At 35.3% G+C, this 23,266-nt stretch overlaps 1 protein-coding gene and 1 long non-coding RNA gene across 9 annotated transcripts; both read left to right on the top strand.

The window, feature by feature from the left end:
* Positions 1–11,689: 11,689 nt before the first annotated feature.
* LOC103441670 (mechanosensitive ion channel protein 3, chloroplastic-like) lies at positions 11,690–17,633 on the top strand. Of its 8 annotated transcripts, none has more exons than XM_008380365.4 (14): positions 11,690–12,006; positions 12,325–12,558; positions 12,642–12,701; positions 12,976–13,133; positions 13,332–13,455; positions 13,545–13,642; positions 13,779–13,892; positions 14,279–14,339; positions 14,685–14,834; positions 15,004–15,114; positions 15,333–15,500; positions 15,600–15,713; positions 15,983–16,039; positions 16,566–17,633. In XM_008380365.4, the coding sequence occupies exons 2-14, from the start codon at positions 12,481–12,483 to the stop codon at positions 17,400–17,402; spliced, it is 2,130 nt and encodes a 709-aa protein (XP_008378587.3). In that variant the 5' UTR covers positions 11,690–12,006; positions 12,325–12,480; the 3' UTR covers positions 17,403–17,633. The 8 variants fall into 8 exon arrangements, with proteins under 8 accessions (XP_008378587.3, XP_070681977.1, XP_008378588.3 ...); XM_070825876.1 differs by having other exon boundaries at positions 11,693–12,006; positions 12,982–13,133; XM_008380366.4 differs by having other exon boundaries at positions 11,693–12,010; positions 12,982–13,133.
* Positions 17,634–21,026: 3,393 nt separating this feature from the next.
* LOC103410913 (uncharacterized) lies at positions 21,027–22,736 on the top strand. The gene is made up of 2 exons (XR_525444.4): positions 21,027–21,761; positions 22,386–22,736. It is a non-coding gene; the product is annotated as an uncharacterized lncRNA (long non-coding RNA).
* Positions 22,737–23,266: the final 530 nt, after the last annotated feature.

The raw sequence follows: 23,266 nt of genomic DNA, 5'->3' as shown, positions 1-23,266 counted from the left end.
ATTATAAATAAATTAGTGTACAGATAAAAGATTAAAAAATTATGAGTACAAATGAATTTTAAAAAAAATATAGGTGCTAAAAGAAATTAATACATGGGTACAAAATAAAACTAAAAAGAAAATACTACAAATTTAAAAAAATGTTGCAAATTAAAAGTGGGTACAAACTAAAAATATAAATATATGATACAAAGTTTAGGCATAAAACATAAATATACCATATGTAATTTTTCTATCATTGATTACATATACAATGTTATGTGACAGAATACACATGGATACAAACACAAATAAAACTTTAAAAAATATGGGCACAAAAAGAAACTAATATATGGGTACAAATTAAAAATGAAAAAAAAATTGGTATAGATTAAAAATAGGTACAAACTAAAAATAAAAATATATGATAAAAATTTAGCCATAAATATAAATATACTAATTGTAACATTTTTAACACTAAAGGAATCTATTTAAAAATAAAAATATTTTATTATTCAAATAATTAATGATGTTATTAATATTCAAGGACCTTGATCAAAAATTGAAAATGAATAGGATTTTAATCAATAGAGTAGAAAAAAGAAGGATGTGAACCTAATTTTTCATTTTCTAAATTACAAATGTAACTACTATTTTACCCTTTATATTTTTTTTAATCTAATTCTTTTCTAACAAAATTAACATTTGTTGGGATCTTAATTATAGCACATGTGTGATTGTGTAAATCAGTAGTATAGGTATTTAGGATTCCTATATAATCTAAAAGATCTTATTCCTTTTAGATTTGTATTAGTTCCAAGGTAAGACTACTATGTTTGCTATGAATAAATACACAAGGGATGGGAAACATCATCACATAAATTACTCAACTCTCCATTTTCTCTTTGTCGTCGTACCCACTCTCTCCCTTCAGTAAAATAGGCCACAAAACATTATAAAGCACGCTTCTGATGTTACGCTAAGGAATTGAAGGTTATTCTCCTTCAAACTCGTTCACAGATTCATCATTGGAATCCAAGTAACTTCAAAAAATATGGTCTACATGTTGATATTCTTTCAACATTGATTGCATGAAACATTCAGCATTGAGCTTAAACTCCAATTTTCGTTTATAGAATTATATATTCTACTTAAATTATTGCTCGTAGATTATACTGTTGTCCAAGTAATTCTCTCAATTATTTAGTATACATAAAGGCACAAGGCGTGAGTAATAATACACAAGTTTCCTCAAGCCCCTTATCTCTCTAGATTCCCTCTCAACTTTCTATTACAATAATTTATAACATTTTTAGTTTGATTTGTTTTTCTATTTATTAGCACAGTTTTTCTCATTTTTAAAAGGGGCGTTTTAATATAGACCCCTCATTTTTAGACTTCAACGTCTATTCATTTTAACAATTTGATTAAACATTCTCCTACAATTTTGGTGCCATGTGTATTTTAATTAACCCATTGTAATGTACCTAAATTACATATATATTTTGCCAAGGCCTTTAACATATTTGTTTCCCATTTCCAGTTTATTCACGCCAAAATGCACACAAGGTTCCTAGACTCTTGCTAACTAATGTCTCAGAGTTTTAATCCGAGAAGAATACTGATTGTTGAATATCATAAGGATTTGAATTTAAGGATATTAATAATGTTATTTTTCTAGTGAATCTTAATTTTCTAGTGAGTTTTAATCCAAGAAGAATACTGATTGTTGAATATCATAAGGATTTGAATTTAAGGATATTAATAATTTTATTTTCCCACGCCAAAATGCAATTTTGGCTTTGTTGAAAATATAAGTTGACTTTGTGCCATATTATTTATGTTTGTGCATTGGCTCAAATGTATCAGTTAACATTTTAAGTTTGGTACATTATTGGACTGCGACCTTGTAATGTACCAAGAGTTTTGTCACACCCTGATCCCGACATACGTCTAGGATCGACACATGACGTCACCAAATACCCGTATCTCAACCTACCCTGCCTCTGAGATATATACATAGCATAATTCAAGATCCAAATCTCATAGAAATTTTTGTATATTTTATGGATGTATCTGACCTCCTCGTTAGACTGCCTACGTACCCTCAATAGGGATCAAGCCATATGTAGTTCATTGTTTCACTACAATCGAATATCCATTGTTGGAGATATGCCCTGAAAGTCAATCTTTGGAAGAAACCTTTCAGGACAATGAATGAGTGTATAGATGACTCTTATACATCAAAAGGCAAATATACTAATTAGGACTGTCTCAATAAACGATATATGTCCTAAATAGTGAATTCATGGACAATTGATCGATGGAAGAAGTAATCTAATGATGTTAGACTACAGAAACCTTCTTCACATAACCATCATGTCCAAAAAGGTTCCTGATCATAGGATTGTCAGAGGGATACTGACAATGCATAGACCAGTACATACTATGTCCCCTTCAATTGGAAGGATGGAAAGTCTCATCCCATTCGTGTAGTGATACTAAGACAGGTATGTAGGTGATCATTATGGGAATGAGTTCACTGAACACAATCGAACGAGAGTACTTGCATGGAGGTCTACTCACATGTCAAGCAAGTAACTCTAATGGTTGGAATAATGTAAGTAATCCTTTGACCTGAGACATCATAGTTGTCTTGGGGATACGTTGCTGATCATTTTGATAATGAGACGTGACCACACCTCATCTTGGGTGTGTTCTATGCATTGTTGGGGTCAGTGATTTATTCTCAGAGGCATGTGAATGATCAACAAGGGATCTCTAATCCTCGTTATGAGAGAATGAATACTCTAAGATATGATTCGGGAATCTTCGGCCGAAGTATCGAGCGTAATAAAGGAAAGCGTTCCTATACGACTCAATTGAATCATATAACATGGAATAATCACATTAGGGGTTTGACATAATATATTCATACCCTAATAATGTGATTGAGAGTATTGTTTTAGAGAATGATCAAATTACATTGTAATTCCAACTGAATAGGTTCTCCGAACAAATTCTACATTAGCTTGGGTAGCCATGATATATGGTTAGATGTCACTCATGGCTTGTGAGTTCTTCTAGATGATTAAATAAGTAGTCGTCAAAGAAGAAGGAGAATTAAAAGTACGTTTTAATTCACTAAGTGATTGGATTAAATATAATCAATTGGATTGGTGCCAATCACCTCACTACCTTGCTAATTAGAACCTAAAATGATTGTACACCAATACACTCTTGTAATGAGACAACTAATGGATGATGGAATAAATTAATTGGATTAATTAAGTGTTATGATTAATTAGAAAATCTAAAGAAATCATATAAGCGATGAAAGATCGTTTTTTGGACTTAAAGAAAAGTTCGGGTTAATATGGGCCCATTAAGCCCAAACCCATTAGGCTTTTATTTAAGCATATGATGACTTGAAATAATAAAAGCCCAAAGCCCAAACAACACTAAAGGGGCCGGCCAAATAAAGGGAAAGGGAGAGAGAGGGAGTCGAGTTCTTGGCTAACTATCTTTGAGATATAAAAGGAACTTTTAGTGAAAAGTTTCATTAGGGTTTTGTGTGTTCATTTTTCACAAAAGAAGAAAACAACGCTCTCTCCAAAAACACACACAAGGCCGGCCACCATAAGGGAGAAGTAGCTAATCATCTTCTCTCCCTTTTGGTTATTCCTCCATCAATCTCACTACACTAGTGAGTGTGGATCTTTAGAGGTCTTCAACCTTGGAGACTAAAGGAGAACCAAGGAGCACTTATTCTAGCAAGGTGGAGGAAGCAAGGAGGGAGGCTAGGCTCAAGGAGTTCCAAGAACAAAGAGCTTGGAGGTGGTCAATCCTTGGTCTCAAGTCTATATCAAGAGGTATAAAACTATACCTTCACTTTGTTCTTCAATAATTTCTTAGATGCATCATATATGAACCTATGTTTCTTGAAGGGGATTTGCATGACTATAGCTTTGATATTATGTGATAACATGCTTCCGTTGCTAATGTATATAAATTTTGAATTGTATATGCATGCTAGTCACTAGAAATCCCATATAAATCTCATTATTTCCTTTCATCCATCACATAAAATGTTTTGTCCCTACAATATACCACAATACATATTATGCGATATATCAAAGAACAACGACGAAACACAACATATTTTCTAGCCATATTTATCAACAAGTCTAATCATAACAAATACAATGATATCCAACATAACCATCCCACATGACGATTAACATTTCCACTTCATCCATCACATAAGTCATCATGTTTCACATATCACCGCAAATCATAGTATGCAACATCTCAAAGAACGATCAACGAAGCACAATGTTATTATCTAGCCACATTGGTCAACAAGTCTAATCATAATGGCAACAATCACAACCAACATCATTCACAATCACATCAATCAATATCACATGTCATAGACCGAAATGCAGGGCTAGAGCGACACAATTTGGCTGAAGACTACATTTCTGGAAAGGGGATTTTGGACCATCCCACATAATCAAAGCACCAAAGGGGACTCCAGACCATCACTCAACGAAATCCAAATCAGGATACGATTCCGGACCATCACTCAACGGAATCGCGGAGTAGAAGGGATTCTGAACCATCACTCATTGGAATCCAAATCAGGATACAATTCCGGACCATCACTCAACGAAATCCAAGCAGAACTCAGTTCCGGACCATTCAACAGAATCGAACGGAAGTCCAAGAAGCATAACTACGACTTGAAGGAACAAGACATGATTCAAGCTAGTCAATTCACGAAAACTAAACGAAAACGAAACAATATCGAGCAACAAATCCCCATCACAATGGGTTATCAGTCTATTACCAGACCTCATATCACCCAAGCCATTCAATAAGCATTTCAATCACATGTCACAACCATTTCCAATACACAAGTCAAATCACATTTCACTACATCATACCAATCACTATGTTTCCAACATTATATCTCAATCCATAACTTGTAACATATTAAGGAATCACGAAGCACAATATTAATATTTAATTACGTTAATCAATCAGTGAGATAGCATATCATTTCACGAATTTAATTAAAGAATTCTACATAATTCCCTACTTGGGTTATGAATAATAACATGGTAATTCTAATTTGTATTCACAAGATCCATTATGGGTAATTCTCATTCACTCAAATCTAGGGTTCTAGACTAATCTTATGGGAATTAGCGAAAGTAAGGATTCCGGACCACTCAACGGAATCCAACAACATCGGGTTCTAGACCACTCAACGAAACCAAAATATCAAGCTGTTTCTCACAATCTACTCATACATGTTATAGGTAAAATCAATGCCTACATCATGGAAATGGTGCACTGGCCAAACGGAACTCGGATAAGCTGCGGAGCTCGGGTGAGTGACAATAATTCAAGTATGAGATATTCAATAAAAACAGACCATCGATCACAATCTATAAACATCAAGTATAGAATCATGCTTTATGGAATCATAATCAAGTCATTGAAAACTCCGTAGGAGTCACCCAGCATCCAATGGCTTTTCCTATTCAACCAACCAAGATTCCCAAAACCCATCGTTCATAAGTGCATTAAAAACTAAGGCTAGAGGGACGCGGTTCGGCCGAAGCCTACATAAGTAACCAAATAGGAAGTGGCCCCCCCAATGCGAATTAACCAAGCAGAGTCACTCCTACAACTATTAGAAAGTGATCACCCAATGCGGATTAACCAAGCATGATCACTCTTAAGCATACATGGCCATAAAGATCGCCCAACGCGGATTAACCAAGTTCGATCCATATATAGTATGGTCCCCCAATGCGGATTAACCAAGTTCGATCCATATATAGTATGGTCCCCCAATGCGGATTAACCAAGCAGAACCACTAATGACCCCCCCCAAAGCGGATTAACCAAGCAGGGTCAAGATAATCAGGTAGGTAATGATCACCTAATGCGGATATACCAAGCATGATCACTACAATGCGTATGGTCCCCCAATGCGGATATACCAAGCAGGACCATCAATGAACAACTACTACATGGTGTAGTAACATCAACACACAACCCATGTACCCTTATCTCATCCGCTATGATTTACATCGTAATCACTTGCACTATCAACTTCTCATTACCACTATCTTATCATACAAGCATAAAAGTTCTACATAAACTTCTCATAAGATTTTGGGTTCACATCATCATAAAAACAATCATATACATCATACTAATCATACATATCTCATAAACGTTTCCAAGCTACAATCGATTCACAATTAATAAACATAGATCGATGCTAAAAAAAAATAAAGATAACAATTCAATAGAAAGTACATTTAATAAACAAGTATAACTCAATATGATGCCGCTAAGACATATATCGAGACACGTCAACTGGAAACGACAAGTCATCGTGATGAGCCAACTAAGCTCCATCAAGCCTCAACAACAAACTAGAGATAAACGACACCCTAGAGTAGAGCACGTTGACTAGAACATCAACCGTTGATAAGGTAGGTCCATTAAGGTCAACAACCTAAGGTTATTCAATCCGGAAGATCCGCACATCGGATTTTCGATCTGTAAGTTCTCAAAGGTCCAACAACTGACTACTAAGGTGTTCACAAAATTGTACAACGAACCAACGATCGGATTGTCATCAATCACACAAATAAGTGGCGGTCCAATTTGATCACTACACCAAACAATTGAATTTCAGAAAATTGAGCTAGACATAGATTCACAGGGTCCCGAGAACGTATTTGGTACTTAAACAACACTGGTGGACGGTCCCACGCACCGCCACACGCAAGTTAGTCAAGGTGGAGGGTTTAGAAACCCCAAATTTTCAACATTAACTAAATAAGCTCAATTTTACATGGTAGCTAGAGCTCAGTAAGGGAAAAACTTTTCACAATTAGGCCGACGACAAATTCTAACCAGAAACCGCCCAAAATCACCGTTGAAAACCGGATTTCTAAGGTTCTACACACCCAACTCTAAAATGAATACGAAAGTACAAACTAAGCATACCAACCTGAAGATTATGAAGAGTAGATGAAGTTTCATACCTCACTTGAAGGAAATGGTTGCCGAAATCGTCGAAAAAATGACAAAACCACCGGAAAACCCACGGGACTTTGCTGCCTCGAACTGGAAAAATGGATAAGAAAATGGAAAATCTAACACTACAGAGTTGTAGGGCTCGTCAAGGGCTTTCCATGGACACCAAGATCACCCAAAACGGAGATCGGATGGAGATACAAGTGGGTCAAATTTGTGATTTTATAGGTCGAAAACGCCCCAAAACGGGTCAAAAAAAAATCAGACCCCTCCTTCCTTTTTTTTTTTCTTTTCAGAAAACTCCTTTCTTTCTAATTGGTCCCTCCCTCTTTTATTAAACTCCCTTAACCTTTAACCCACATGTGAGAATTACATAATTCCCACAATCTATAATTCACAACTTCAAACATCCGTAACTATATCGTTATAACTCGGATTCGCAAACGGCTTTCGCCTATGAGCTCGTGGCTTCGAGACCTATTCAAAAATGTTACTTGTGATCTCAAAAGGTCAACGAATTTTTGATAATTACCTTCCAAACTTCAAACTTCGTAACTAATTTAATTAAAATCTAAATCCAAATAAATTAATATAATTTCTCAAAAATAATATAAAATCTCAATAATACAAATATGTATATTATAATAGTGAAATCCAGGAACGAGATTTCGCAAGTTTGGTATGTCATTTAATGTTATGCTGACATATATTGATCGTTTGGTACATAAAATTTTTATTTTTGAAACGTATCCTTCTCAAAAAAAAAAACGTTATATATGGTGTGTTTGTGATGTACCAAGACTTTGTTATGTTACTTAATGTTACACTGACTCATATTGATTGTTTAGTTCATGAAATAATATTAAATTAGATCATTCCAGGCGTTTGGTACGTAAAGTTTTTTTATTTTTGAAACGTATCTGTCTGGAAAAATGTTATACACTGTATATTTGTAATGTACCATGAGTTTGGTATGTTACTTAATGTTACAGTGACTCATATTAATTGTTTGGTTCATGAAATAATATTAAATTAGATCATTCCAGGCGTTTGATACATAAAGTTTTTTTTATTTTTGAAATGTATTTGTCTGGAAAAACGTTATACAGTGTGTTTGTAATGTATCAGGAGTTTGGTACATTACTTAATGTTACACTGACTCATATTGATAGTTTGGTTCATGATATAATATTAAATTAGATCATTCCAGGCGTTTGGTACATAAAGTTTTTTATTTTTGAAATGTATATGTCTGGAAAAACATTATATAGTGTGTGTTTGTAATGTACTAGGAGTTTGGTACGTTACTTAGTTACACCGACTCATATTGATCGTTTGGTTCATGATATAATATTAACAAAATATTAATCATTTGGTACGTTATTTAATGTTACATCGACTCATATTTGTCTAGAAAAACGTTATTTAGTGCGGATCTCTTTAACATACCAACCTAACTTTTGGTAAGATAAAACGTCATCACCATGAACCCTTGTCATCGCCATTTCTTTTCCGTACCATGCATTGTAATAGGAAACATCCAAACCATAATTCTTTTTGAAATCATCGACTATCTGAATTGGTTTAATGTGTGGATTGGACCGAATTTGCTCAACCAGTATGGAACACACAATCTTTGAGGTCATCATCCCACTTTTACGTTCTTGAATGCGACCGGTGCATGTGTGCTGATTATTTAATGTTCAGATAACAAAATGGCCATTAGCACTGCATATATATGCATGAACACGCCACAGACAACTTCAATATATTTCTTAATGCAAGAAGTTGTTATCCTTTTATACTTATTTGCGACATACTCAAATTCAAAGCCCATCTCAATATCTTTCTTAATGCCTGAACTCATTCGCTCCACGCTCATAATCTTGACCAGACTAATATAGTTTTTCCAAGGATGCGATAAATATATCTTAGCATTGGGTGTTTCAAATTTCCCCAAAAACTCATTCCCATCGGTGTGCATTACACCTTCATTCAAAAATGGTTCTGTAATACGAATATCTTGACTAGCATTGCCAATTTCATTTGATTCTTTTAAGCTCACCAATATATCAACAAAATACGTGATCTCCTTCGTTACAGACATGTGCAATACACGCACATCCATGTCACATTTCAAAAGACAACATGCTCATCCATTCATAACATATGTAAGGTTAAATGAACCAACTACCAAACCATTGAACCTTGAGCTAACCTGGTTGCACAATTCAGAAAATGAAGTGTCCTCTCTATTGTTATTAGTTGCTTAATTTTTCTCTCGTTTATTTTGTTAAAAATTGGTGTAAAACATGACTTTCATACGCCTTACATGCCCAAGCAAAATGCATGCATCACCAATACTTATTGGGGCATTTCATCGAACATGTGTTGGGCAACTTTCAAATCTTAAAAAACTCAGCACAACTTCTTCAATGTGCATCTTCCAGTGTTATAACTTAACAATATAAATGAGCATTAAACAACAAACCCACAACAAAATAACCAATCCAAATCCCTTTTCGAACCCATACTAAAATCAACAAAACTACAAAAAGGCATTAACTTTATGATAATTATCTAAAACCCCATTAAGCACATTTATATCTAAACAACAATTATCACAATCACTATAAATGAGCTATAAGTATTTATCACAACATACCACAAATAGCAAGGTAGACGTTGTAGAGAATCTCAATAAAACATTCTGAACATATCAGCCTCAAGCCTCCGAATATATACATCTAATTATCTCGCATGATATCAATATAAAATAGTGAAAACAACCACTAATTGAATTGGATAAGTCCATTAAAAATTAAAAAATGAGGATCACATAATTCAAACGTGGGAGAAGAATTCTGGAAACACTACCAACAAACCATACGGCTTCCTAGAAAAAAGGCCACGTACATAAATATATCAGCCTAAAAGGATATATATGGAATTTAATAATTAACATTTTAAATAAAAAAAACACAATGTGTAATCTATATAAATATAAAAATGCTGACATGACTATTGTTTAGGTGCCCTAATCAAATTTCAAAACAGAATCAATGTTTAATCTAACATGAACATTGTTGGTGTAATTTTTCAAATTCGAGATTTTTTTTAAAAAATATGATGAATCTCATAAAGTACTAGAAAAATTAATTATTATTTAACACGATTAGTTAAAATCCCGAGTTTTCCAAATGAGACAAAGAAAAGAAAAATCAAATTACTTGACTAATCATGCTACATCAAGAAAAATCAAATTACTTGACTAATCATGCTACATGTGCAATCTGACCTTTGACAAAATGACATAGAAGAAGAGGATGAGATTGAACATCTCTTTTAGAACGAATTCCAAAATAATAAGCAAACAAACATCAGCACACCATAAACGTGTCTCATATCCATCATCCATCGCCCATGAAAAATGATAGCAACTTAGGAAACGGACAACTAAAATTCACCCTCAAAATGTATGGTCATAAAAATAAAGTAATCAACTAAAAAATGCAGCCCAATCGATCCAGTTGTCAAAATCATGCAATTCTTGAACTTCACGGTTTTGACAACTGGAGTTTGATTTGAGCTCCACCTAGCAATCCCGTTTCAAGTTAACGGTAACCTCATTAACGAAAAATTGAGGAGATATTTAAACTTCAAACATCTTTCAATAATTGAGAAGTTTTTTAATTATTACACTCTTTATAACTTTTTTTGTGGTTTGTGTACGAAAGAATGAGTTTTAGGTTAATAGAAAGCATTCGAAGAATCAAGCTCCATTAGAGCTCGATAACTATTAGGCGAGCCTAAACACTTTGGCACTCTCGTTTTGATTCGACTTAATTATAATTACACCTTTCAAACTTTAAAAACCTGATATTTATTTAATAACAAATTATAAAAGAAAACGAAAAAATATGGCATAATTTCAAAATTTATTATCTAAACCATCTATTAACAAAATTTCATTTGTCAACTAAAAGAGAATAAAAAGACAATTTGATCTTATATCACAAAATAAAATCACAAAGAGTATTGTAGTTTCGCACAAACCGATTATTATTTTTTTCTTCTTTCACTTACATGTCATCATATCATATTTCTAATTTTAAGAAATAAAAATATAAATCTCTCTTCATTCTTCCCGTTTTCTCTTGCTCTCACACCCTCTCCCTTTTACATTTTTTTTTCCAACTCTTCTCTCTCATATATTTTTCGAAAAATAAAAATAAAAAAAATAAAAAAAGCAGCTTCCCACAATGTATGTGGACTTTGGTTAGTTTCTATTATTATTTGGGTAAATTGGGTAGATTAGTAAGGAAATGGATCATCTCCGGATCATTTCCACCAAATCTACCAAGTCAAGGTATCCGGACTCTTGAAATTTGATCAAACAACTTAAAACAAAGGTCATTTAAAAATTATAATAACTTTAATTATTGGATAAAATTTCAATGATCCAGATCTTTGACTTTGGTGGAAGGAATCCAAAGAGGATTGCTTTCCGATTCGTAATTTTGATTCACACTTCCCGTACAAGTCAACTGATAAAAAAAGGTTATATGTTGGACCGACCCGACCCATACCCGAGAACAACTCGACGCACATGCATAATTATCATCGAGGCAAGAGACCAAAAGGAGGGAAGAACCGATGTCAAATACGCACAACGCGCAAGATAACACTCTACGCGCCACATACACGATATCCCTGCCTACAGTAGAAAAGGCGGGTCCACGCAACCACACAAAATCCAAAACGCTGCACTTTCATTTGACCACGCAGCCACCGCGGACGCGATGCCGTGTTACCTTGCACCTCCCGGCGCACGTTAGCACTACCCCAGCTATTTTTTGGGGCTCTAACCTTCTCCACAGTTCCCACACCTCCCTTTCCCTCTCCCTCTCTCTCTCTAAAAGCCAGTTTCCACTACAAGAAAGCCTCTGCTTAAATCCAGTAGGTAATTCCACTGAATTATTTCCTTGTAAATTTTATCATTTTTTTTACTTTCGCTTCCTCAGAAAATTGGAATTTCTAGTAATTTTTATTATTTATCTCTATTTAGTTCTGAATTTTGGTTTATTATTTCAGGATTTTTTCACTATTTTTTTGTAGATTTTATCTGTGTAATTTGTTGTAGAATTTTAAGAAATCTAAAAAATTTAACAGTAAAATTCACTTACCTGGTTTAATTGCAAGTTCTTAGCTTTATAATTATGGGTTTTTGTTTATGATTTGAATATGAAGTGAGAATTTGAAGTTTGGGTTTGGCAGGTGTTGTGTTGGTGTACATATTTGGTAGTGTGAGAGAGAGAGAGAGACCCATAATTTGAAGACATAGTCTGCTTAGGTTGAAGGGGGTAATCTGATTTTCAACGACATTACCTTATTGTTGCTCAAAGTTACACCTCTGCTGCTTGAGAATCAACCATGCCTCATGCGGCTGCTACGAGGTTTTTGTATGATTGGAGAAGTCACAATAATCGTGGATGCCGTAATCCAGATGCTGTATGTGAGATTTCTTTGTGGTCTTTTTTACTTCATACTATCTTCGTACTAATGGAGTTTTGTAATTTTTGTTTGATTAAAAGTGTCTTGTAGGAAAGGGTCGAGTGCATATGGTTACCATCAATCTTCCGTCACATGGTTTGGTATGGTTTTCTCTTTGGTTCAGTTCTTTTTTTCTTTCCAGTCGCTGTTCGTTGATTTGGTATGCAATATGCATAATTGTCACCTGAGTTCTGGGTTTTCTATTTCCCTTTGTGGAACTGTTTGTGTGCGTGCTCGTGTTTCTAAGATTTGCTTATCATTCCTTGTTTCATGGTTTTGTCGAGTGGATGATTATAGTGTAGTGCTTGCTTGGTCTGTGTGTGTGAGTTGAAGGCCATGAATATTCATTTTTGTTTTGTTACGTTGAATTGTTAGCGACAGGGTGCCTGCAGTCTCCATCTTTTAAGCAGTGTACGTGGCCCAATAGGTCCAGTGTCTTCCAGATGCAATGTCTTCGTTTGCAGATCTGTTTTAGGTCCAGGTGGAGGAAATGGGGTTCCTGTTCTGAAATCTGCTACTCTTGTTTTGACAAGGTATGTATACGCGTTCCCATTTGAATTCTCAATTCCTTTTTTGTTTTCATTAGAGAACTGCACACACAGCATATAAGGTATTAAATTTTGGGTACTCCATTCTGTTTAATTGGAAGCAATGCCTCATCATGTTTTCTCTCTCATTAATATTGAAATGTGTGGTGTCTAAAGAAATATACACGTTGACATATTATGCAGGTCCTATGATACTTTACGTGGAAGCCCTGCTTTACTTAAATTGATCCCAGCAGTGGCTATCATTGCTTTTGCTGTTTGGGGTATTGGGCCACTATTGCGTCTCGGCAGGGTTATTTTTCTTCGAGTACGTTATTCTTGCATCACACCTTGCCTGTAGACATGGTTTGATTATGTTATTGAGCTGAATAATTCTTCCATGGTGAGTTTCTGCAGCGGAATGATAATACTTGGATGAGAAGTAGGTCACACTATGTCATGACTTCTTACCTTCAGCCCTTGCTTCTCTGGACTGGAGCGACACTTTTATGCAGGTTCACTTCTACATTAGAAGTAGTTAGTTTCAAATTACAATTTAGGGAACGAAAAATGATGCTAACCTATTTGCTTGTCTTAACCTGATATTTGTTTCCAGTCTATCTGCACTAACTGCCGCAATGTTCATTTCAGAGCATTGGATCCTGTAGTCCTACCTTCAGAAGCTAGCCAGGCTGTCAAGCAACGTCTTATAAATTTTACACAATCATTATCAACAGTGTTGGCATTTGCCTATTGTTTGTCAAGGTGAGTACAATTCTCTGCTGTTATTGTGTCTCAAAGAAATTTCTTTCATGATTCTGGTGGTCAACCAATAGATCGGTCGCCGATGAATTTCATTTTGATATTTGTTTCTTTCAGAAGCAGTCAAGCAACTTAAAAGTAATTTGAACATTGAAAATGGCCCAACGGCCTGGTTCAACAACTTTAGTTCTTTTTATATTAGTTAAAAGTTAATTTCATTTTGTTGGCTTAGTTATTTTGCTGCTATGCTCTATACGCGGATGTGTCTGTGTGAGTGTTATTTTTCTTTTGCCCATACTGGTCCTATAATCATTGTGGTTATTGATTCTGATGGCTCTGGTTCTGGGGTTTAAAATTTGATTTTCTATAGTGATACTTTTTGTTTACAGCTTAATTCAACAAGCACAAAAGTTCTTTATGGAGACAAGAGACCCAAGTGACACAAGAAATGTATGTTTTTCTTACTTTCTCAGTATGCAACTCCTTTAATTCCTTGTTTAAATGTTATGTTTTCATACTTTGTTTTGGAAAAATTGATTTCCCCTTCCAATTCCAATGCTGAAAAGGAAAATGTCATTAGTGCTAATTCAAAAAAATAACAAAATGTTACTCATTATCATCTACATTAGCTTCTTTTTACCTTTTTTACAATATATGTAGCATGGTTTTACTTTTCCTGTCAAATTTTTTTTATTTTGTGATTTTGTAATAATATATTAATATACCTATCTTGGTGGCACTTATAGCGTATAAGATCATTTTTCTTTACATAGTCATTGTATCTTGCTTGGACAGATGGGCTTCAATTTCGCTGGAAAGGCGGTTTATTCTGCAGTTTGGGTTGCTGCGGTATCATTGTTCATGGAATTGCTGGGATTCTCAACCCAGAAATGGGTAACGGCTGGGGGTCTTGGCACAGTATTGCTTACCCTTGCTGGTCGTGAGGTAGCGATCTTCCTCTGACATTGTAAACTGAAATAGCTGCAGTTCGTTGATCATAACTACAAATATTTTATATCTAGTGTATCCTTTTGTTCAAATACTATTAAAATATATAGTTTCTTTCAAGGTTTTTCTGACAACGTTGACCTTAATATTTCTTTTTTTGACTCAGATATTCACAAACTTCCTTTCAAGTGTAATGATCCATGCCACACGCCCATTTGTTGTTAACGAATGGATCCAGACTAAGATTGAAGGTTATGAAGTTTCTGGTACTGTTGAGGTTTGTACATATCTTTGTTAATCTATCATCAAATGAGAACAACAGTTAGGAGGAAAAACATAATGTATGTGCATTATACCTTTGATTACTTCCACCTTAAACATAAGCGGGATTCAACAATTTAGTTCTTTCTGCTAAACAAATATTGGAAGTGAATTTCTTATCTGCAATTTGACCCCTTTTATTTATTTTTTGATGAATTTGATATATTTTACCAGCATGTGGGTTGGTGGTCTCCAACAATTATAAGGGGCGATGATCGTGAAGCAGTTCACATTCCAAATCACAAGTTCACTGTAAATGTTGTCCGGAATCTTAGCCAGAAAAGTCATTGGCGAATCAAGACTCACCTTGCAGTCAGTCACTTGGATGTAAATAAAATTAATGTGAGTATTAATTTAGTTCACTAGCTTGTTACTTGTTCTCTGGAATATTGTTTGTTCTATCATGTCATACAATAACCTCGGTGGCATTGCTGTCTACAGACTATAGTAGCTGATATGCGCAAGGTTCTGGCAAAAAATCCTCAAGTAGAGCAGCAAAGGTTGCATAGAAGAGTTTTTCTGGACAATATTAATCCAGAAAATCAGGCTCTTATGGTAAGACTTTTATGCTGTCATTTTTCAAAGTTATGAACTTTTCTACTCAAAAAAATACATGACGAAAATTGTTGGTCTTCCAATTCTTCACTTTCATTCCCAAGGTCTTCATAGAACAAATAGGAAAACTCATTTGATTTTCCAATTGATCTTCAATCTCCATATACTCCGCTCCTCCCTTTTGTTTTCTTCCTTTTTATTCATTAATTATTTATTTAATGATTGTTCTTATCTCAAGTTTGTCTTATAAACGTACAATTTTGTGACAGATTTTGGTGTCTTGCTTTGTTAAAACATCTCATATTGAGGAGTATCTCTGCGTCAAGGTAAATACTAGTTTATTGGTAGAAGCTTTATGAAATGAAGCTTTATGAAATAATGATGCCTGAAAAGCAAAATTATATAATAGAATCTGATATAGTATAAATCTTGACCAACTTTGAAATGGACACCAATACAAATTTCAGGAATTTTTCTAGAGATGCTGAGTAATAATGACTTTAAAGCCATTGTCTGAGAGTAGGTGCTTTCTAGTTCTCAATTCTGAGAATTACTGCTGAGATTTATTTAGTACAATGGGAATCACATAACCTTGTCTGAATATTCCGACTGTTCGTCGATCTTCACATCACATACTTGTTCCACGAGCTCATAGTGTTACATAACCTTGGATGCGGATTGTATCATTCGTGTTGTTTGCTGATTCTGGTCTCTTAGTTCCTTATTGTCTGCCTGAACTCTGTAGTTGTTGTTTATGGATATCGTAATACCTTTAAATATTTCATTGTAATTATAGGCTTTGAGAAAACCTTGAATGTATATCTCACGAACTCTATTGATGAAATAATACAGGAGGCAATACTTTTGGATCTTCTCAGAGTTATTAGCCATCACCATGCCCGGCTTGCCACACCCATCCGCACAGTCCAGAAATATTACAGTGAGGCTGACTTGGAAAATGTGCCATTCGCTGACACCATTTTCACTCGTTCTAGGGCAGCCACTAATCGTCCGTATCTACTTATTGAACCATCTTACAAAATCAGTAGTGACGACAAAGGCAAGGCTTCAACTCGCACAATGCGTACAAATGGAGAAAAACAGGCCCAAGCTGAAGCAGCCTCACCATCTGACTCCAAGGGATCAGATGCTAAAGCTGGGCCAGCCGTAACACATGCACAAACTGACGATAAGGTTGCAGCGACTTCAAGTTCCAACTCAAGTACAACCTCTAAGACTTCTGAAATGCCAACACCCGAACCCCAAACTTGGAATCCCACATCTGATGATTCAGTTAAAAACAACTCCGAAATGCTGCAGTCCAAGAACGAGAGTATAAAATATCCAGGGAAGGAGACAGGAGCTGATTCCAAAGGTGTGTCTCCACAAAAGGTGACGGCTAAGAAGCCTCATGTTGCTTCACCCGAGACTGGTAGCGAAAAAGCAGATGTTCCTTTGACCACTACACAGCCAAAGCAAGATGGCGAGAAGCCTGTTGCAGCACCATCGACAGCTAGGCCTCCATTAGAAGAGAATATTATCCTTGGCGTTGCTTTGGAGGGCTCAAAGCGAACGCTTCCAATCGAGGAGGATATGACTCCATCTCCTAATGCAGTATCAAAAGAATTCAGTGGCAGCCGTAATGGTGGCGGGTCTCCTTCCGTTGGCACGGATGTGAAGGATGGTTAGATGTCCATGCGAACTGAATAGCAGGACCGAGAAGGCTACGTAAAATGTCATATTCTAATTGAAGTGTAAAAAATGCATGCGGCTGAGTTTTTGAAGCTGCCATTACATTGTCTTCCGTGATTGTTTGAAAATCTGTTGGTCTCAGTCTGAAACGACCAGTTTCTCCCATGCCCTGTAATGAATAACTCAAAGGAAAGAAGAAAAAAGGTACCCTTTGGACGCGTTTATTAACCATTTTATTTTCAGTTTTTTATTTTAATGTTTTTGCAAAATGAAAATTTAAACGAAAAACTTGTTAGGTAAGTGAACCAGCTTTCAAATGAAAAATGAAAGGGAAATTCTATTTGGACCCAATAAACTTATTTCTACACCCATTAAATTTTTGTTAAATTTTATATTTCAATTATGCCCTAAAGAAAATATGGGTGTAGAAAGATATTATCAACTGGCGAAAAATCCAGCCACAATTGGCTGTCGGAAATTGGAAAATGGATTGCTGGAGGGTGGAGAAGAACAACAAAAATATAGTGGAGGGTGGTTGTGGTCTTCGATGACATCAAGAGAATGTGTCGCCAAAGAAGCTAATAAAATCTCATCAAACCCTAATTTATCTCGTTCATCAACTCCATGGCCAAGGTTGAAGGATCCAAGGATTGTGTGTGCATCCCGAGCTTTTGGAGGAAAGGACATGCATAGCAAGGTTTGCACCATAAGAGGGCTTCGAGATCGGCATGTGAGGCTATCGGTACCCACTGCAATCCAATTGTATGATCTTCAAGAAAGGCTTGGTCTTAACCAGCCTAGCAAGGTTGTCGATTGGTTGTTTGATGACGACCATAATCAAGTCCAGCTGTTGCCAGGGTAGGTGGTTGGGTGAGTTTATGTGTTTGTGTAATTTTTTCAAGTTTATCAATTTTGTATTTGAGGGTAAAATGGTAAGTTTGTGGGACAAAATTTCTAAGTTGGGTGTGGAAAGATGATTAATGGGTTTAAATAAAATTTCCCAAAATGAAAAATTGATCGGCTTTTAAAACAAAATATGTGCAACTCACACATCAATAAGAAAACAGTTTTTCAAGGCCCATAAAGCATTGTGGATAGCGTTGTTCTAAAAGTTTCCGTTTAGTGTCATCTAGGTGCTAGGCGAGTGACCATTGTTCCGATTAATTATTAGGCATTTGAAAATTAAGAAATGGCGTCTAAACTTGCCTAGTCATCCGCGTAGGTCTCGACTTTTACTTAGACATAAAATAATTAATTTTTATTTTGCATTTTTTTCCATGAATTAAGAGAATTAAGAGACGTGTTGAGTACTATGACGAATACTCGTTATATGTTTATTCCCCATATTTTCAATATGTTCTAATACTTTATAATTTATGTGTCATTCTATTTTGCAATAAATGTATTCCAATATAATAATTTTTTTTAAATATGAATAGACATTTATCTATATGTGATATAATAAATTTAATTAAAATTAAAAAAAAAAAAACTGCCAAGACCCCTGTCTATCACACAACTAGTGGCTAGCGCCTTTGAAAACCTCGGTGGATAGATAGAGGGACGAGAAGAGTTTACCGACTCCACATATATAGTGTACACTCTCTAGTTTGTCTTACTATTTTTTCTTTTGGCAGTTTCTGTAATTAGTAAGGTATTGATGTTTTTTTTTTTTGGTTTGGAAACCATCGATATTATCTACACTAAGAGAGAGTGGACGAGCTTAATCTCACAATGAGCAAGTAATAATGTAGTTCAAACTCGGTTTTGGCAAAAATCGAATCTAAAACCCCTTATTTATAAATGAAGAGGAATACACTAGACGATAATATTAAATGGTAGTAAGGGTATTGATGTTAGTGCCTATTTTTTTTGTATTTTTATGTCCGCAATGCTAATCAGGTTGTGAGTCCTATTTTAGGTTTAGGATTGGGTAATTTGTGTTATGTACATTCTTTTTTTATAATTAACTAGCCACTTGTTACACGCTGGTGTTTATGACAATTGATTCTTTTTTATTGTTTTTTTACTTTTGTTTCTTGTTTTAATTTTACTTATTCTTTGTAACAGGGGTCGGTCCATTATTTGATAGTTTGAGTTGACGGTATAGTTTTTTTTTTTTTTTTTTTTTTTTTGGTCGATTGACTGTATAGTTTGGGAAAAGGACAAAAAAGGCTGGACTGGGCTCTGAGTCTGAGAAGGGCCGGATTTCAAGCCCATTTGACAGCCCAATTCCCAATTTAATTTAACCAGAGTTGTGAGTGACCCAATTTAATTTATAGCCGTACGACAACCACAAGCCCTAAATTGTAAGAAATGTGTTGAATATTAGGATGAACACTCATTCTATGCTTTGTTCTTCATGTTTTCAATATGTTATAATATTTTATAATTTATGTGTCATTTTATTTTACAATTTATGCATTCTAATACAACTATGCATTTTTTAAAGTATAAGTAGACATTTATTTACATGTTATATAATAAATTTAATTAAAATTAAAAAAAAACTGCCTAAACGCCTAAACGCTAGACTCTTGCCCATCACCGAAGGATGAAAAATGTTTATACTGCACATAAATAGTGTACACTGTCGAGTTTATTGTATTACTATTTTCTCTTTTGGCAGTTTCTGTATTTATTATGGAGTATTGATGTTAGTGCATTTTTTTTGTTTGTATTTTGTGTTCCACGATGATAATCAGGTTGCGTGTTATTTTTTAGGTTTGGATAATTTGTGTTATGTACATTCTCTCTTTTTGGTTAATTAGCCTCTTGCCACACGTCTACGCGTGTGTCAATTGGCGCTTTTTATTGTTTTGAATTTTAGTTTCTTGTTTTAATTTTACTTATTTTTTATAAAATGGGTCCATTATTTAATAGTTTGACTTGACGGTCATAGTTTGGGAAAAAAGGAAAGAAAAAAAAAAGGCTCGACTGGGCTCTGAGTCTAATAAGGCCCGGGTTTCAAGCCCATTTGACAGCCCAATTTCCAATTTAATTTAACCAGAGTCGTGACCCAACTTAATTAATAGCCGTTTTACTACCACAAGCCCTAAACTTAACTTTCCCTCTCTCTCTTCGCGCGCTCGCTCGCCCGCTCTCGCTCTCTCTCTTGTCAGCTCTCCTCGCTCTCCTCCATCATATCTCTCGATCGCTACTGTTGATCACGACAGAGCTTGAGTGGATTTGGCGGAGACCTTCGCCGTCGCCGTTATCAGCAGGCCTCTTCGTTTGGCGTTTGTGGTGATATATATTCCTTTCTCCTTGTTCTCTCGATTTCTTTATGTAATTTTTTTGTTCGATCGTTTAATTCGATTGTTGGATTTGTTTGATTTGTTGAAGTTGTTGAATATTTTCGATTTTTCCCTAATTTCTGAATTTTTTACATGGCTGACAAAACTAATTTGCTGGCCGCCGATCCTTATTCGGAATTTCTAAGAAATGTGCATGACATTGTAAGGGAGTCGGTGGTGAGTAATGAGAGGCTTTTTCTTGACATTTTTGCTGTAAATGATGTGAGGGAAGAAGTTGAGAGGTTCAAGAGGACCCCTTTTGCACAGAAGGCGGAGAGGGACCAAAAATTGAAAATCCTTTTGTCTTTCCGCTGATTATTCTATTTTTTTTCTTCTTCTTCTTATATGTACTACTAAATTACTAATTGAGTTCTGTAATTTTGTTTGATCAAAAATTTCTTATAGGAAAAGGTCGAGTACATATGGTTAGCATCAATCTTCGGTCACATGGTTTGATATGGTTTTCTCATTGGTTTAGTTACACACATATCATGTATTTCCAGGAGCTGTATTTGATTTGTTAAGTATAATTGTCAGTAGAGTTCTCGGTTTTCTTTGTCCCTTTGCGGAATTGTTGTGTGCGTGCTTGTGTATCTAAAATTTGCTCATCATTCCTTGTTTCAAGGTTTTGTCAAGTTCATGAAGCTAGTGTAGTGCTTGCTTGGTCTGTGTGTGAGTTGGAGGGGTGGGGGGTTTCTAAATAGAGTCGGTGGCCAGGGAAATTCGATTTAGTTTTGTGGCATTTAATTTTTAGCGACATAGGTCCAGTTTCTTCCAGATACAATGTTTTCTTGTGCAGATCTGTTTTTGGCCAAGTGGAGGAAACGGGGTTCCTGTGCTAAAATCTGATAGTCTAGTTTTAACAAGGGATGTATACACGTTCCCATTTGAATTGTCAGTTCCTTTTTGTTTTCATTAGAAAACTGCACACACGAGCACATAAGGTGATATATATGTTCTCAGTTCCTCTTTTGCAGTAAACATACAAAGATCAGCTGAAGACATTCTTAATCATGTAATGATATCACAGTCCCATTTTTCCGGACCACTAATCACCCAGGTAATCAGTGTGCCCTCTCTATTTAACATTCATTCTTACAAGGTTATTGTAATTTTATGTGTACTTTGTGTTGTGATTCTTGTGAATGGTGATATTGTATATGTCAATCACAAACAAGGTTGACTTCATTTTTACTTTTTATAATCGGTGTTGTTGTGAAGTTTTAAATTTCCTTTGACATCCAACCTCTCTTCAACACTTTTGGGTTTGTCTGTTAAAGTTAAGCACAAGGGAAGGACATCCGGCAAAAAAGGCCGTCTTTGCCTTTGGACTTACTCAAGTGTTGTAATTCTTTTAATTATTTTGCATAAACTTGGCATACAGCAAGGTTTCCTTCTTAGCTAGCATTCTTGATTGTGTTACTTTCAGTTTACTGCTGATATGATTTTCGTTTAATTTTGAAGTTCTAAAGGCGTGTGAGTGTTAATTTAAAATTTGCATCACATTGATAATTTGATATGTTGGTATCAGTTGGGTGGGTGACCAATTCAGATTTAAAGTTTGTACTTCTACCATGTTTCTATTTTGTTTAGTAGAGGGTTGGTTTTCTCTTTGTAGATTGAGGCTGTTTTTGTGTGTTTACTTGCTGGAATATTTAACGGTGGTTGTTTTTGGGATATGTAGGTGAGACCATCGATGCAAGGGACGTACCATAGGGAATCAGGATGATGGTTACACACGGTTCAAGTTCTCAAATGCAGCCAGCTGGGATTACGGCACACCATTCAGAGAGACCAGTCCTTAATCCTCTCTTAAACCACCATCTGCCACAAGTAATCAGTCGCCGCTTCCCAAGTCAGTATTTTGATTTCAATGTCCAATATGTAGTTTCTGCGCATGTGGGAATTTAGATATGTAATGTAACAGTGCTCTGCCATAACTGATAAGACGGTGTGTGTTGCCTGCTAAGGTTTTTCTGATTGTCTTTGTTGAGGAACTTGGTCTTTTAACATGAACATACTGTTAGTACTTGCATCTTCTCCATTCGTTCACATTTTAGGGAAGCAAAGAAATAAGATTGGCGTCGGCGTTGCATTGTTAGGTTCGTTGTTCCTCAAAGGACTTGATGATGTTACACTGTTGTTTCTTTTTCTTCATTATTGTACAGGATGAATAGGCCTCTTGATTCAATTTGTTTTAGAGGTATTTGTCAGTTTGCCCTCTGAATTTGTATAGAGCTGCCAATTTCTCCCTAAACTTAATTTTAGCCGATTGCCCCCTTAAACTTTTATAATTAGTCAATTTCCCCTGAACTTTAACTTTAGCCAATCCCCCCCCTAGGGTTAGATTTTTAAAAATTTCATCTAATTTTCCATTCTTTTTGCGTCCATACATTTGTCATGTGTTGTGTTGTCTACATGATTAAAATGGATGGAAAATCAATGAAAAATTTTAAAATCTAGTCCCGGGGGGTGGGGATTGGCTATTTATAAAAGTTCATGGGAGTAATTGGCTAAATAGAAGTTTTAGGGGGAGATTGACTAATTATAAAAGTTTAGGAAGGT

Source organism: Malus domestica, chromosome 08 (genome assembly GCF_042453785.1).
Source record: "Malus domestica chromosome 08, GDT2T_hap1".
Taxonomy (NCBI): domain Eukaryota; kingdom Viridiplantae; phylum Streptophyta; class Magnoliopsida; order Rosales; family Rosaceae; genus Malus; species Malus domestica.
This window is presented reverse-complemented; position numbering and strand designations above follow the sequence as displayed.